General features: G+C 53.8%; 1 protein-coding gene across 7 annotated transcripts in view; it reads left to right on the plus strand.

The window, feature by feature from the left end:
- P2RY6 (pyrimidinergic receptor P2Y6) overlaps window positions 1–14621 on the plus strand; it is a 40131-nt gene that overhangs the window by 19347 nt on the left and 6163 nt on the right. For 2 of the 7 annotated variants that reach the window (XM_040489273.1, XM_040489270.1), the window contains exon 2: window positions 14063–14128. The exons of 2 other annotated variants lie outside the window; for them this stretch is intronic. Coding sequence is in view for 1 of the 5 variants with exons in the window: in XM_040489268.1 (XP_040345202.1) it covers window positions 12129–12197 (69 nt within the window). In the remaining 4 variants the exon portion in view is untranslated. Of the gene's footprint in view, window positions 1–8661; window positions 12198–13663; window positions 14129–14621 lie in introns of those variants that run through there. 3 more of the 7 variants (XM_040489272.1, XM_040489268.1, XM_040489271.1) reach the window with 3 other exon arrangements.

Below are 14621 nucleotides of genomic sequence, written 5' to 3' on the forward strand. Positions count from 1 at the left end.
CACTTGAGGTATTAAATGGGCTCCTGCAGGACTCTGGTGCACTGATGCCTGCCTCGGATTATGGGTCTTCAGGTCCCTTGTCTACACTGAGCTCCTGAGGGCAGGACATGGATCTCCCCTGTCATTGAGCTAACAGTGGGAGTGTGCCAGCTGCAGAGATGAAGAAAGGGCCATCCAGCGGCAGAAGGAACACTGAGTGGGGACTAAAGGCATGGCTGGTTCCAGGAACTGAATGTAGCTCCTGGCCTTGCAGGTCGTGTACAAGGGACAGGGGTGAGTGCTGAGAACAGAGATGTCAGCAGGGCCCTGGTTTGCCTTTATCCTCAGTCCCCAGGGTGCCGTAAAATGCTCAGGCAGGGGAGTGATGAGGTCAGACTTTCGTCGAACAAAGATCCTTCTGGCTGCAAAAAGAAGATGGACTGGCTGGGGAGATGGAAGACAGAGCTTTGGGTGGATGTGGTCTAGGCTGTGGCAGGGACCACAGGATGAGACAAGGGCACAGTTTGACAGATGTAAGGATGGAACACAAACAGGGCTCGGTGATTGATTTCAAGTGGGGCCTCAGTTTTCCCACTAGGAGAGTGGCAATGGGCGCGCGCGGCCCCACTGGTCTCTCTGGGTGAGACCGGAGGATGGCAGGCACCTGACACTGCACACCCGTGCAGCCCCCTATCCTCCCCCCGGTCCACCCCCTTCCCTGGGGAGGGTCTAGGTCAAGCACAAGCCCAGACACTCAGGAGGCTTGGTTACGTCAACAGGCTCCAGGGACCGGAGCCAGGCCTCTTCACCAACCCCACGCTGGGAGAGCTGGTGGGGCTGAGGACAGGGGCCTGGCCTGGCTGAGCTGTGCTGATGAGATCATCTGACTCCCTTGGGCAGGGTGGGGTCTGGCCCAGAGAAGGGACCAGCCGAGGCCCACGGTTCCCTGGAGCAGACAGTATGTGGTTTCTTCCTGTTTTGTCCTCCTCAGCTGTGCCTTGCAGAGACACAGGCTGGTGTGGAAGGGGAGTGTGCCCTGGGAGCAGTGCCGCCCACAAGGTCCAGGCCAGGGCCAGAAGCTTGTGCTGTAGGAGCTCTACCCCTCACCAGCCGAGTCTCCTCAAGAATCATGAATTCAGGGGCGCCTGGGTGGCTCAGTCGGTTAAGCGGCCAACTCTTGATCTCTGCTCAGGTCATGATCTCATGGTTCATGAATTTGAGCCCCACGTCAGGCTGTGCACTGCCAGTGCAGAGCCTCCTTGGGATCCTCTCTCCTCCTCTCACTGCCCCTCCCCTGCTTGCGCTCTTTCTCGCTCTCGCTCTCAAAATAAATAAATAAACTTAAAGAAAAAAAAAAAAAAAAGAATCAGGAATCCAGCTGCCCAGTGGCAGGGCCAGGGCTAGGACCCAGCTATTCCATCTCCCACACCTGACACCCGCCTCAAGGTCCAGAGAACTGTGTTTATCGCAGGAGCCGAATGCCTCTCTTCTCTGGGTCTCAATTTCCTCAGCTGAAAAATGGGTGTGAGAGAGAAGAGAGAACTCAGGAAGCTCTGAGGGCTCCCCTCCTCAGTTGGAGAGGAAAGGGCCTACATGGGTCTGGCAGGTGGAGCCAATTATCCTTCTGGACTCTTCATCTACCAGAGCCACATCCTTGCTTCCCCAGGAGAGGAGTCAGACCGAAGCAGCAGCCTTGGGAAGAGGGTACAGGGGCACAAGGCCCCCATGGACTCACTCAAGGGCTGTAGGCCATCCTCTTGTCTGCTCTAGGGCTCAGATTCCTGGCTGTGACCTGAGGACTGGACCAGGGCATCACTGACAAACTGCCCACTTTCCAATCTGTCTTTCTGGTACTCTGGCTGTCAGGGCTTGTGGAGGGCTATGTAGAAGAGGGGCAGAAGGCTGCAGTGAGCCTAGCATTCAAGGCCCCTGATTTGGCCCTACCACACTAGCCCTGGAGCCAAGGCCCCACTTTGTGCCCTACTGTCTCTGACTTGGGCTCTCACCGCATCCAGTCCATCCTCCATCCAGCAGCACGAGGGACCTCCTAAATCTCAAATTTGATCACACCTCTACCCTGCTTTATAAACCACTGAGGGCTCCTTGGCTGGCACCCACTGTACAAAGGCCAAATTTGTAGCCTCACGTTTGAGAACTGCTGATACCTGCCTCTGATGGCCTCCCAGCCTCACCTCCTGCAAACACAAACGTTTGCAGGTACCCTGTGCCCTCATATCTCCAGCAGGCCTCTCTGCCAGAAACACCCTCCCCTTCCTTGTCCACATTCCAACAAAGAATCACCTCCTCCAGGGATCCTTCCTTGATACCCTAGGCAGGCATAAGGGCCTCCTCTGTCTTCCTGGAGACCCCTTCATCTGTCTTTTCCACCGGCTGGGCCTCCTCAAGGATAGGGACCAGAGCCCAGTGAAGTCCCTGTACATTGTAAGGCTTCCTGAAAACGCATGTCAAAAGAGTGAATGAATGAAAGAATGAATTATTGAATAAGCAAAGGCTGCAAGTGAGGCCGTTTCTCAGCTGGTCTGTGATAAAATTATAAGTAATAAAAATAAAGCCCCACTGAGTGAATTCCCACTTGCTCCAGATACTGGGCTGGTTGTTCTAGATCCGTTGTTGAGCCCCAACAATGCTGTGAGGTGGGTGCTATTGTCTCTACCTTATAATTAAAGACACTGAAGCTCAGAGAGGTGAAATCACTGCTTGGGAGCTGTAGAGCCAGGACAGAAACCAGGCCTTCAAAGTGCCAAGCTTTGCAGAGGGAGTGGTGATGTGTGGCACAGGGGTGCAGATGCCAGGAACGGGCAGTTGGATTTCACTTACACTGGGGGGTGGATAGGTGGGGGGGGGGGGGGGGGGCGTGTATGGGACCATATGGGAGAACTGGAATTAACCAGGTTTGAAGAAATCTGGGTTTTCCACGGACCTCTGAGCAGAGACCTGTTCCAGAGTGGATCCTCGGATCTCCTATGACCAGGCGTGTCACTGGGGTAGCTTCGAGAGCTTTTGCCTGCCACTGTTGCCTGCTCCATTATCAACAGCCCCTATACTCTGTGATGTTTCCGCAAACCCATGTTGTGAGTGCTGCGAAGTGTCAGTTCCCTCATTTACCCCCCACTGGAATCCCCCAGCTGCCACCTAAACAGATGTTCTGGAGGTGCCATTTCCTGCCCTGGACCCCACCCCAGATTCCCAGCAGAGTCCAGGCCTATTCCTGGAAGCCATAGAAACAGCTCCCTCCCCACCCCCCTGCCCCCAGCCCTGCACCAGGGGTCGGGGAGTGTCAAACTGAAATGACCTCACAGCGACCTGTTTTTTCCCCAGGGCCTGTCATGTCAAGGTCACCTCTGAGTTTTCCTTGGGATAGAGATCAAACGGTCACTGGTTCCCATGGTCCCATCTCGCCAGCCTCACCTAGAAAGATAGGGTGCCCACCACCCTTCCCTGAGCTGGCCCCAAGGCTCCCTGCTCTGGTCTGCCCTGCCCTGCCCTGGGCAGACTGTAGGGCTGTGAGAAATGAGCGCAGAATGGGAGGATGGGAGGCAGAGGACTCTTGGACAGGCTGGACCGTGAAGGAAGAAGCACAGCTGGAGGACCAGAGGATGGGGAGTGTTGTGGGCTGAGCGGAAGCTTTGGGCAGAGGGTGGGATCCACACTGCAGGAGGCCGCCTGGGGTCCAGGGGGAAAGGGGAGACCCAGGAACAGATTCAAGGCTCTTTAGGTGGCCAGGAAGTTGAAGGAGGCCCCTCTGAAAGGGTACACTTTGCTTTGAAGGAGGAGTTGAGGGCTGTTGGAGTGGAGGATAGGACTGACAAGAAAGATGGGGCAGAGGCTTGGAGGAGATGGGAGAGGGACCGCTTCAAGACAGGCAGAAGTTTGGGGACTCAGCCAAGTGGGGTGGTGACCCAGTTGGTGGGGGTCTCAGGGCCCTCGAGGCTCTCTGCTGAGTCACGTCCTCAACCCCACAGGGCAGGACTAAGTGTCTGTTGGTGCCAAGAACAAGGGATACAAACGGACTGGTTGTGTCCACAGGAGCCCCGGGTCTTGCACTAGAGCTCCAGGCTGGCAAGGGAAAGGAGAGGGGCTAGGAAGATGCTAGTCCAGGGTTCTGGAGGCCTTCATATTAGAGGCCCCAGTGCCAAGGGAGAGATGGTTACAGGCTGAGAGGCTCTGGGAGGACAGCAGGATGGGACAGGGCCAGTGTGGGAGTGGTGGGGAAAGTACCAAGGAAGACCTCACACAGGGCAGGAGGAAGAGACAGGCAGCCCAGCACCACCAGGCCATGTCCCGTTCACCCTTCTCAGCTGGGACTATTCGCAGCCTGATTCTCATATACACAGCCAGATAGAGGCGGCCCAATGGGTGGCTTTGAAGTCTCTATCAGCCTCTAATCTCCAGTAAACATACTCTAAGTACAAACTGTAGTTTGCAATGCAAGCATAATGTCAAGCCTAGTTCCATATGCCCCCAATCAGATTTCCACCCCAAGTCCTCTCTGTGTAGATATTCTTGAGTCACCCCTAGAAATCCATCCATCCAACAATTTGTCACTGAGTACCTTCTATGTGTCAGGTACCATCCTAAGCCCTGGAGATGCAGTAGTGAATAAAACATAAAAACGCCTGCCCTGGTGGAGTTTATGTTCTGATGGGAGGAGGCAGACAATAGCAAACAAATAAAATAGTGGGTTAGAAGATGGTAAATACCATGGAGAAAAATACAGTGGAGAAGGGCAGTAGGAAGTGTGTGTGTGTGTAAGGTGGGAGGTTACAATGTTAGCTAGTGTGGTAGGGGAAGGCCTCATCTAGAACCTGTATGTTTGAGTGGCCACCTGAAGGATCTGAGGTCTGTCCTGTGTTCTTCATACACACGCCACGTACAACAATGCACTCTGCGGCAGGAACTGCCTGTGTCACTGCTGACCTCCCACATTACATTCAGAGCCAGGCAGTTGCCCTGCCTTTGATTTCCTCATCCCAGGTCACCCCTCAGATACCTACAAAGCACAGTTCCTCCCACACTAGGTTGGGCACAAATCAGGCCCCAGTGCTACATGCTTGACATTTGAGGGTGAGGATTTGGGGTTTGGTGGAAGACATTCTAGAGGACTGAAGACCACTTGGCAAGATTCTAAGGCTGTGGGGGAGACCTCAGTTTTATCTTCCCAAAATGGTAAGAAGAGACTGTGCTCCAAGCAGAGGGTTTTGTCTTCAGATTTGGGAATGGTCATGGCTCTCTGGCCTCATGTCTGGTTTATGAGCTCCATCACTAGGTTTCCTGGGCCTGGACATGAGCACTGGATTTGGCCAATGGGAATGAAGACCAGCTCGTGAATAGTCTTGGGACAACTTCTGCAGTGCCCAGGGATTTGGGGGCAGCTGAGCTCTGTGAACCCAGAGGCAGGACAGACTGGGGAAGGAAAGTAGTGACTAGGAGCAGATCTCAGGGCTTGGTGTGGTGAAGCACGTCTTCCAGAGAGCTTTCTCATGGTGGAGTGTAGCGGCCTAGGAGAGATGGAGTGAGTTCCCTGTCATGGGAAATATGCAAATGGAGGCCAGACAAGTCCTGTCAAAGAGGCTTCAGAGAGCCTCCTTCTCTGAGGGGCTGGGGAGAGCTCTGGGTCAGATTCCCTTAAGGCCTCTCTGGCCCTGAGAGTCTACAATTCAGAGCCCTGTCATTGACACACTGGGTTCTGGGGTCCACTTGGGTCTCCTCTCTCTGCCAGGTGGACTTAGGTGCTGGGGATGGTTAGAGCAGGGCCGGGGCAAGGGAGCTGCCGGGGCAAGGGAAGTGAGAGGTTCTCTGGACTTCCTCCATACCCAGACCCTACCTGTGAGATTTGTGGACAAAGCCACCTACCTTTGGGGCCTCAGTGTCCATCTGTGAAATGGGCAGAACCATAACGTACAACAAACACTAAGGGAGTGGAGGTGGTCTGCCCTTCCTGACAACTGAAGGCTGGGGGACCCAGGTAGGTGCAGAGGTGCTACTCATGCAGCCATTACCTTCATTCCCCCCTGACCAGCCTTCCCTGTCATCAACCGAAACAAAGATTTTTTTTTTTTTTTTAAATTGAGCCAGACAGCACCAAGGACGGTGCCTTGTGGCTCATCTTTACAGACTAGGCTTCAACATTTCCCAGTGCCTCTTGGGAGCTAGAGCCTGTGTTGGCAAAGGCAAAGCAGACCTTGTCCCCAATTCCTAACAAAGTTAAAGAAGGGAGGGAGTCTGACTGACATTGACAATCAGGCTGGTCTTCTTTTCTGCCCCGACTCTTGGCCCCCGTTTCTGTGTCCTCTCTCAGGCCACTGTGTTCCTGAGAGGCAAGGTGGCATGGTAGATTTACTGTGCACCTTGGGCAAGTTCCTAATCTCTCTGGCCTCAGTTTTTACACAGAGGAACGTTGCCTCTCTTCCTGAGCACAGCCTTTATCATTATTCAGATCTGTGTCCTAGTCCTGGCTCACCACTCCTCGCCATGTCACCTTGGGCAAGCCACCAGCCTTCTCGAAGCCTATTTCTTCATCTGTAAATGTGGATAATGCAACCCACCATGCAGGGCTGTTGTAAAAGCAAATGAGATTTTGCAGTAAAAGCACATAGCTTGGTGGCCAAGAAACTACACAGCTACAGTGAAGTAGCTCAGCAAGGTGAGGCTTGGGGAGGTGTAGTGACCTCCTCAGGGTCACACAGCAAGTGGGTGATGAATCTAGGACTAGAAGCTGGATTTCTAGCTTTCCACACTCCTGCCCAGGAGCTACTGAAATGACACAGTGGTTACTCCAGGAGCTGCTGGAGGAGGGGCTTCCCTCATGGGAAATGAATTGGGGGGCTTCCCTGGCAGCCTCCGTGGGGATCAGGCTTGACCTGACAGCCCCCCAGTCCCTACATGCCCCTCTGCTGGTAGCCTTCAGGTACATGGCCAGTTCCAGCCTCCCCTGAAAGGATGTTAGGGTTCTGGGGCTGACCCTGTGAACACGGGATGTGGAAAGAGGAGAGGAGACATGTGGAGGGGGAAGTGCAGGTCTATAGGGAGGACTCCTGATTTTAAGTGACAGAATCCTAGGTCAAATGGACTGAGGCATAAAGGGAATTTATCAGCTCAAGCTGTCAAAAAGTCCAGTGGAAGGTAAAGCTTCAGGCATAGCGGGAACCAGGTGCTCAGTGTTGTTCTCAGGAACCGTGTGTTCCCAGTTCTCAGCTCTGCCATCCTTGGCTTTATTTTGCACGGTCTCCTTCCTGCTGGTAGTATCATCCGTGCATAGGACAGTTCCTGGCATACAGTTCACCTGGCCCTAGAAGCTCCAGGCTCACTTCCTACCAGCTTTGCAGACCCAGTGGAAAATCTGCCTCCTTCCCAATGTTCCAGCAAAATCTCCAAAATTGACTCTGAGGCATCCAGGGGAGGTCACTCACCCACCCCTGAGCCAGTTATAGGGCCTGAGAAGCCCACTCTTCTCTCATTGGCAGATCTAGGTCACAGGTCCAGCACCCCCAGATTGTCAAGACTTGAAGAGGGGAAAGGGGATCCCCCAAAAGAAAAACAGGAGATGGGGCCTTCATCGTGAGAGGGTGTGTGGGAATTGGATGAAAGAAATTGCAGAGGAGAATAATGACTGCCTGCAAGATGGGCCAGATAGCTGGATCCGGGCCATCTCTTCCCCAAAAGACTGGAGCCTGGTTATCTGGGAGGACGAGTGGGTCCTAAAGTCACCAATAGAGGCTGTCAGCCAGCTGCACTCCTTGCGGGTAAACAGCATGTTCTTGCTTGAAAGGGAATCCAAGCGGCACACCTCTACAGGGAGATAAAAAAAAAAAAGGTGTGTGGGGGGACAGCCTGGGGGTCCAGGCAAAGAACAGAGACCCTCTCACACTAGCTTCAGGGAAGAGGGCACATTGGAAGGTGCTGGGATCTTCCAGAGCCCCCAGTGGGAGGTGCTGCGGCCCGTGGGCACGGACTTAGAAAGCTGGCACCATGGACTCTCCTTCTGTCAGGGGCTGCCCCGTCCAGTTCCCCAGCCCCGAGGCTGCCCTGTGCCTTCTCAGCCCTGTGCCTGCCTAGGTCACCATGGTTTTTGACCTCTTCATTCACATTCCCGAGAGACAACCTCTTGCTAAGTTTGCCAAGCCTCAGCTTCCTCATCTGTAAAGTGGAGGTGGAAATGTGAAGGGTAAGTGGGCTGTGGCATTTTGCACAGTGATGGTGCGGAGTCAGTGCCCAGTGAAAACATCTGTCTGGAATGTGGTGGGGATTACATGAGCTCACTGATGGGTCTGGCTCAGAGTAGTGGTGCAGGAGATGCAAGTTCCCTCTTTGCTCAGCCGGTAGAGGCCAGAGAGAGACTAAAGGAAGCAGCCTCATCTCCCAAATTCCCCGAAGCTTCCCCTTCCTTGCACTCAAAATGGCTGTTTCAGTTCCAACTTTAATTCTTGTTGAGTAGGAGGTGAAAAGGGGAAGTAGAAAAGAGAAGAGATCAAGTTTCCTGCCCTCCCTGTGTCCTTTTCCTACCAGATTTGCCTGCTTTTGCAGCCAGCCTGGTATCACGGGTGGGACCAAAACTCCACCTGGAGTGGGGGGCACTGCCCCTGCCCCCCATCCTCTGGATGCCAGGAGGCTCTGCCATCAGGAACCTGGCCTCGGGCTGGCTTGAGGCAGGCTCCAGGGGGCTCTCCTGCCCCGGGCTGGATGCTGCTGGGTCAGGGCTGGATTGGTGACTGTGGCAGAGCATGTAATGACCCTGTAAGGCAGGCACCAGGACTAGCCCTGGACTCAGGCTCAGAGAGAGTAGGTGGCTCGCCCCAGGTCACACAGTGAGTTGGTGATGGATCCCAGTCTGTCTGACTCGTCAGGGGAAGGAAGCTGGGTCTTGACCCTTCTCATCCTGTGCCCTTGCTGCTAAACTCACAAGCCGGAGACCAAGCAAGGGGGTTTCCAGGCCTTGTTTCCCAGCAGGCAGGCAGGCCAAGGTTGGGAGGCCTCTTCCCACATCCAGCCTGGTCTGGGCTGGTTCCTGGCTGGCTGGCAAGTGGTGACTCAGTCTTCCAGCTCCTGCCTCTGGCCTCCTCATCCTTCCAGATTTGAGGTCCTTGGAGCAGGGATGGGGAGGGAACTGCAGAGTCAGCTAAAAGGGTATCCTGAGACCATAGGATCCAAACAACCCAAGGAGCATCAACCCTTGCCAGTTCTTCCTTCCATCTATCCTGAATCGCTTCTGCTGCAGGCACAAACCGATCCCATGTGTTGCCTGAACTGACAAAAGGAAACTGGCAGAGTGTGTCCCCTCTATGGAGTGAGGGACTTCAATGTTTCTGCCAAGGGTGTACCTGGCACGGAGCTGGGTGGGTGGATGCCTGGTGTCAGGGCAATACTCCCAGGGCCTCTACCTCAGACGAACAGGGCTGAACACTGGCCCCGTCCCCCTGCCAATGTCACCACTAGCTCCCGTGAGCCAGATTGATCAGGTGAGGCTCTGAGAACAGGATATGAGTGGATATGGGACTAACAAATAGGAGAAAGGCTGGGGAGTGGGTCAGGAGAAACTGAGGCTGGGAACCCAGTCCTGAGGTTGCTCAGTGCCAGCCCCAGAAGGGAGGCCCTGGCTGTGTGCCGACCTGCCACACAGCCCCCACCCCAGGGCGGCGGTCAGAAGGCTTGAGACTGGCCAGCCCAGGCAGTCTGCTGGCACCATCTCATGGCCAGAAGCCTTCAGTGCAGGGGAGACGATCCTCTGGGAATTTCCTGGCTTGGACGTCTAAGCATGGATTTCAGGGGAACCATGGATAAGGGGTTTGTAGAGTCAGAAAGACAGTGTTGAAATGTCACCTGGCTGGGACACCTTGGGAAACTCGTTGACTTCTCCTGAGTCTTACTTCTTTCATCTGTATAAGGGAGAGAACAACCACTGCCACCGCCTGCCACCCACCCAGGGCTGCAGCTAAAACATCCGGCAGCGGGCAGACTATTAGGAGATGACACCGGGTGGTGAGGACCCAGGAATTGGTGCACGCTGCCACGGGCTGAGGGAGCCCAAAGTGGGGGCATTTAGGCTGGGCCTGGAATTGATTCATTCAGTTAACAAATGTTGATTGAGTCCATACTGTGTGCCAGGGCACCTCACCTGCATGGTTTCGTTTATTTCTTACAACAGCCTATGTGGCAGGCACCAGTAATCAATCTCATTTTACAGACATGAAAACTACAGGAAGGATAAGTACGGCTTATTTGGAAAGCATCCCGGGCAGAGGAAATAGCACAGATGTACGCCTCAGGGCTGGAAAGCCTGGTGGGGAAGGGCTGAGGCTGGACTTAGGAGCCCTGGCAGGCTTGGGAGCAGAGCAGGGGCACTTGGGCTCTGTCTTGGAGGTTTTAAAGGGGCCAGCCCCCTCAGGCCTCCAACTGGGCCCCTCTTCACACAGCTCATCCCCTGCTACACTACGCTTCATTTCTCCCACAGGATAGGCTCATTCCCTGCCTGCGTGCCTCCTGCCTAGGGTGCTCTCTTCACGCTTCATGTGGCCAAGTCCTCCTGGCCCTTTAAGTCCCAGCAACAGACATGCCTTCTCCAGGAGCCATTCCAGGTCACTCCTTCCCATGGCCCCCAAGACCTGCTCTCCTGGGCCCCAACCCGGTAGCAGGAACTCTGACCCAAGCCTTGCACTGGGTCTGACACCCCCAGGAAGCCCTCAGGGCTGCTCCCATTCTTGGGACAGACACTGTGGCGGGAGTGACCACTGGAGATTGTCCTAGGAATGCAGCAAAGGACTGGTTTCTGGGCTAAAGGCCAGGCCTCCTTGCCCTCCTGAGCTCTAGCACCACTAAAATCAGATCAGGAGGTCCACACTTTCAGCTGGCAACCTCTTAGCACAGCCCTGAATAGGCAGTAGGTGCTCAATCCTTGCACAACTGACCAAAGTGTTCCTCAGCAGTTCGAACCTGAATTTCCTCAGCTTGACCCAAAGTTTTGGGACCAACTCAGTTCCTCAATCCCCCTGTCTACAAAATGGGTTTGGGTGTGAGGGCAGTGCTCACACCTGCCAGGGTAAAAAGGGTCCTCCCTGTCCCTGGCAGTTCATCCTCACAACATGCTGGTGGCCACTATGACCACATTCTGCCAAGGAGGCTCAGAGAGGGGAAGGGGCTTGTGGGTAGGGGCCAAAGTAAACAAGAACCTGGGCCTCAAGCACCCAGGGCAGTGTTCTCTCCCTGCGTGAACTTGTCCCCCTCTCGTGGCCCCAGCTTCTCCCAACCAAAGCCCACCTCCTCCAAGTCATCCCTGCAAGTGCTGCCTCTGCTACCGGAGCTGTCCTCCTCGGAACAATGAGAAGCCACCTCACCTCCTCTGGTCCATCCTAACAGCTCTGAGTCTTGGTTTGGGAGTAAGGAGGGGCTGGAAGAGGGCTTGGCACCGGCAGGGAGAATCTCACTCAGATGAGTTCTCAGGGGCATCACCTCTATCCCCACAACCCACACCTGTCACTCCCGGTGAGCTCTGGACCTGCCATGCAGGAGACAGTGCCTGAGAAGTGGAGGTATGTGGGAGGATCTGAGGGCATACAGTAGGTGTTCAATAATGGTTTGGGAGAAAAGGAAGAGAGGGAAGGAGAGAGGGAGAAGGTGACCAAATAAGTGAGTGCATAAGTAGATTAGCATGTAGAGGGATGGATAGGTCAGTGGATGAGCCATTGAATGGAGAAAGGAGGGATGGATGGGGGGGTGAGTGACTACAGGGTGACTCTGGGTGTTACAGCTAAAGGGGGAGCCAAAAACTCTTTAATTACCCACATGCCCATTTGACAGATGAGAAGACTGAGAGAGGGCTGAGGAGAAAGGAAGCTGCTGGGGCTGTGGGGCTGGCCTTTGACCAGCAGCCTCTGGTTCTCCCCCACCTTTCTATCCCCTCATCACCCTCTTCCTTCTGCTGGGTGGGAAGGGTTCCAGGAAGGAGACATTTTCTCCGCCTCCTTGCTCCTCGAGGCCCAGTTTCCGCCAGACCTTGGTGTTGGAGGTGGCAGGGAGGGGGTGGCCCCCGCAGGGGCTATTTCAGTCAGAGACAGCCCTGCCAGGAAACAGAGGAAGCCGCCTGCTCCTTTGGAGGTGTTGCAGCCTGAGTTGAGGGCAGGAGAGTGGAGAGCCTCATGTCTGGCCCCCCCCTGGCTCCAAGGCATTTGAGGCCACCAAGGTGCTTCGGGGACAGGAGGCTGCATGTGAGTGTTGGTGCTGTGGGCCAATGTGAGGGGGGCATGGGGGCTGGACACAAGGAACTGTGACTTTGGGCAGGCAGGCTGCAGAGGAATACAGGGAAGGATGTAATCTGACCCACTTGCTAGAAAGCCCCCCACCAGAGACAGTGTGGCCGGAGCCCAGGAAGACACTGGGGCCTGAGCTGGCCCAGGGCTCAGGGCCCAAGAAATGACATCTGTGAGAGCTAGAGGGAGACAGTGTCAGCTGCTGGGAGGCAGGGGCCAAGGGAGCCCTCGGCTGGAACCAGCCCCTGCCTCTCGTAGTCATCAGAGGGTAGAGTGTATGAGGGAGCCAGGGTGACAGGCATGCCTGCCTTTCTTGGAGCAGACCTGAAGCTTCACTCTGGATCTCCTTGTGCTGCCTCTGCCTCCTTCCAAGAGGACCAGTCTTACCAGGGAGTGGAGAGCAGGAAATATCTGGAGCCTCCGGTCACCTGAGGCGAGGGCTTTCCCTCGGGGTGGTGTCTGAGGACAATAGGCCTCCCAAAAGAGAGTTCAGAGGCACAGCACTGTTCCTTCTACCCGTTTCTTCCTCCTCACCATGGCCCTGCCCTAGAAGGCTGCTCTCCTCTCAAGCTCTGCCTGCTCTACTTTCCTCCCCACCTGGGGACACCCAGAGATCCTCACACCCCTCTCCACCCAGGGAATTCCTCCTCAACCACCTGGGTCATGCTCCATCCTTCGTTCTCTTCTGAAAAGTCTCTTCTATCCTGTGGCTTACACTGGTCTCCCCATGCAGACTAGCATATGTATATGTACGTGTACGTGTATGTGTATGTGTATAAATACTTTCTATATCTCTATCTATCTATGTGCATCGACATCTATGTACTGTGCCCCCATGCATCCAGCAGGCAGTAAGTATGCATTAAATGCCTGGCAGGTGAAAACAGGAGAATGAATGCATAAAGGAAAGAATAGCCTGAACAAATGAATGAAGAGATGGGTAAATGAGCTTTCTCTTGCCTGTACTAATCTTGGCTTCCTGGCTATAATGGGGGTCCTCCTGTGCTTCTTCCTGTGGCTTCCCCCGTGCCTAACTGGCTAACTGGGCACCCAGCACTCCTAGCACATGGGCTGAAGCCCCACAAAGAATTTTTCATAATTAAAGATAATATGGCATGTGGGATACAGACTAGAGAATCCAAACCTCATTTTGCATTTGCCCAGACTCTGGGGAAAATATTTTCATCAGAATCAAATTTTAAGTTGGTAGAAATTAGTTTGGGTAGTTACGTTTTGCTCTAGCTTAACTTTTAAAAATCTTATAACTTGGGGGCCTGGATGGCTCAGTCAGTTAAGCGTACGACTCTTGATTTTGGCTCAGGTCATGATCTTGCAGTTCGTAGGATTGAGCCCCATGTCGGGCTCTGTGCTGACAATTCAGAGCCTGCTTGAGATTCTCTCTCTTTCTCCCTCTCTCTGCCCCTCCCCTGCTCTGTCTCTCTCAAAATTAAAAAAAAAAAAAAAAAAAGAAGAATTTAAAAAAATAAAAATCTCATAACTTGACTTAGCAGGTATATTCACATCAAGAATAGCTAACACTTGCCCTGTGCCAGGCACTGATCTTCATAACAACCCTATGAGGCAGGTACTCTATTACTCCATTTTACAGATGGGGAAACCAAGGCCCAGGAGTTCAGTAATGAGCCTAAAGCCCCACGGCTCACATGTAGCAGAGCTGGGATTTGAACCTTCTGGCCTCAAACCTCTGTCACCCTCTGTGTACATTTACAGGACTTCATATCTTTTCCTTAGCTTCAGTTTTCCCACCTATAAATAGCAAGGGGGATGATCTGACTCACTGTCTCAAAGGCTTTGTCTTTCAGGTCCATTAGCTTTAAGTTGCGAGTTCTCTCTGGGCACCAGTTAAATGTGGACATGCCAGTTGGGAGGTAAGTATCAAGAAGCCAGACTTACCTCACCAGGGAACCCCGTAAGACACTTGTGCTTCCCCAAAATCTCGCCTGAAGGGATGGATGGAGGCATTACGTGTAGGATACAACAGCATGGCATGGCATTTATTAAGCACCTACTGTATATCAGGCCTATGACATGTTTTACTGATAAGAACATAGACCCAGAAAAGGCCAGTGATATGCTTTGGGTTGAACAGCGTAGAAGTAGGGGAGCCAGGATTTGAATGAGCCCCATGTCGGGCTTGCCTACCTCTGAAGTTGGGTTTATAACCTCTACATTCCATGACCATGGGCTATGTTTAGTTGTCTCCTCTCAGTCAGGTGGTTGGCTCTGCTTCTAACTCAATGAGGAAGATTGAGCCATCACTGCCTCTTGCTGTGCCTGGATTTTCCTCTCTATAAAAAGCAAGCAGTAGGGGCGCCTGGCTGGCTCACTCAGTGGAGCGCATGACTCTTGGTCATGGGGTTG

The sequence above is a fragment of the Herpailurus yagouaroundi genome, unplaced genomic scaffold (assembly GCF_014898765.1).
Source record: "Herpailurus yagouaroundi ecotype Mexico unplaced genomic scaffold, PumYag 180, whole genome shotgun sequence".
In the NCBI taxonomy this organism is placed as follows: domain Eukaryota; kingdom Metazoa; phylum Chordata; class Mammalia; order Carnivora; family Felidae; genus Herpailurus; species Herpailurus yagouaroundi.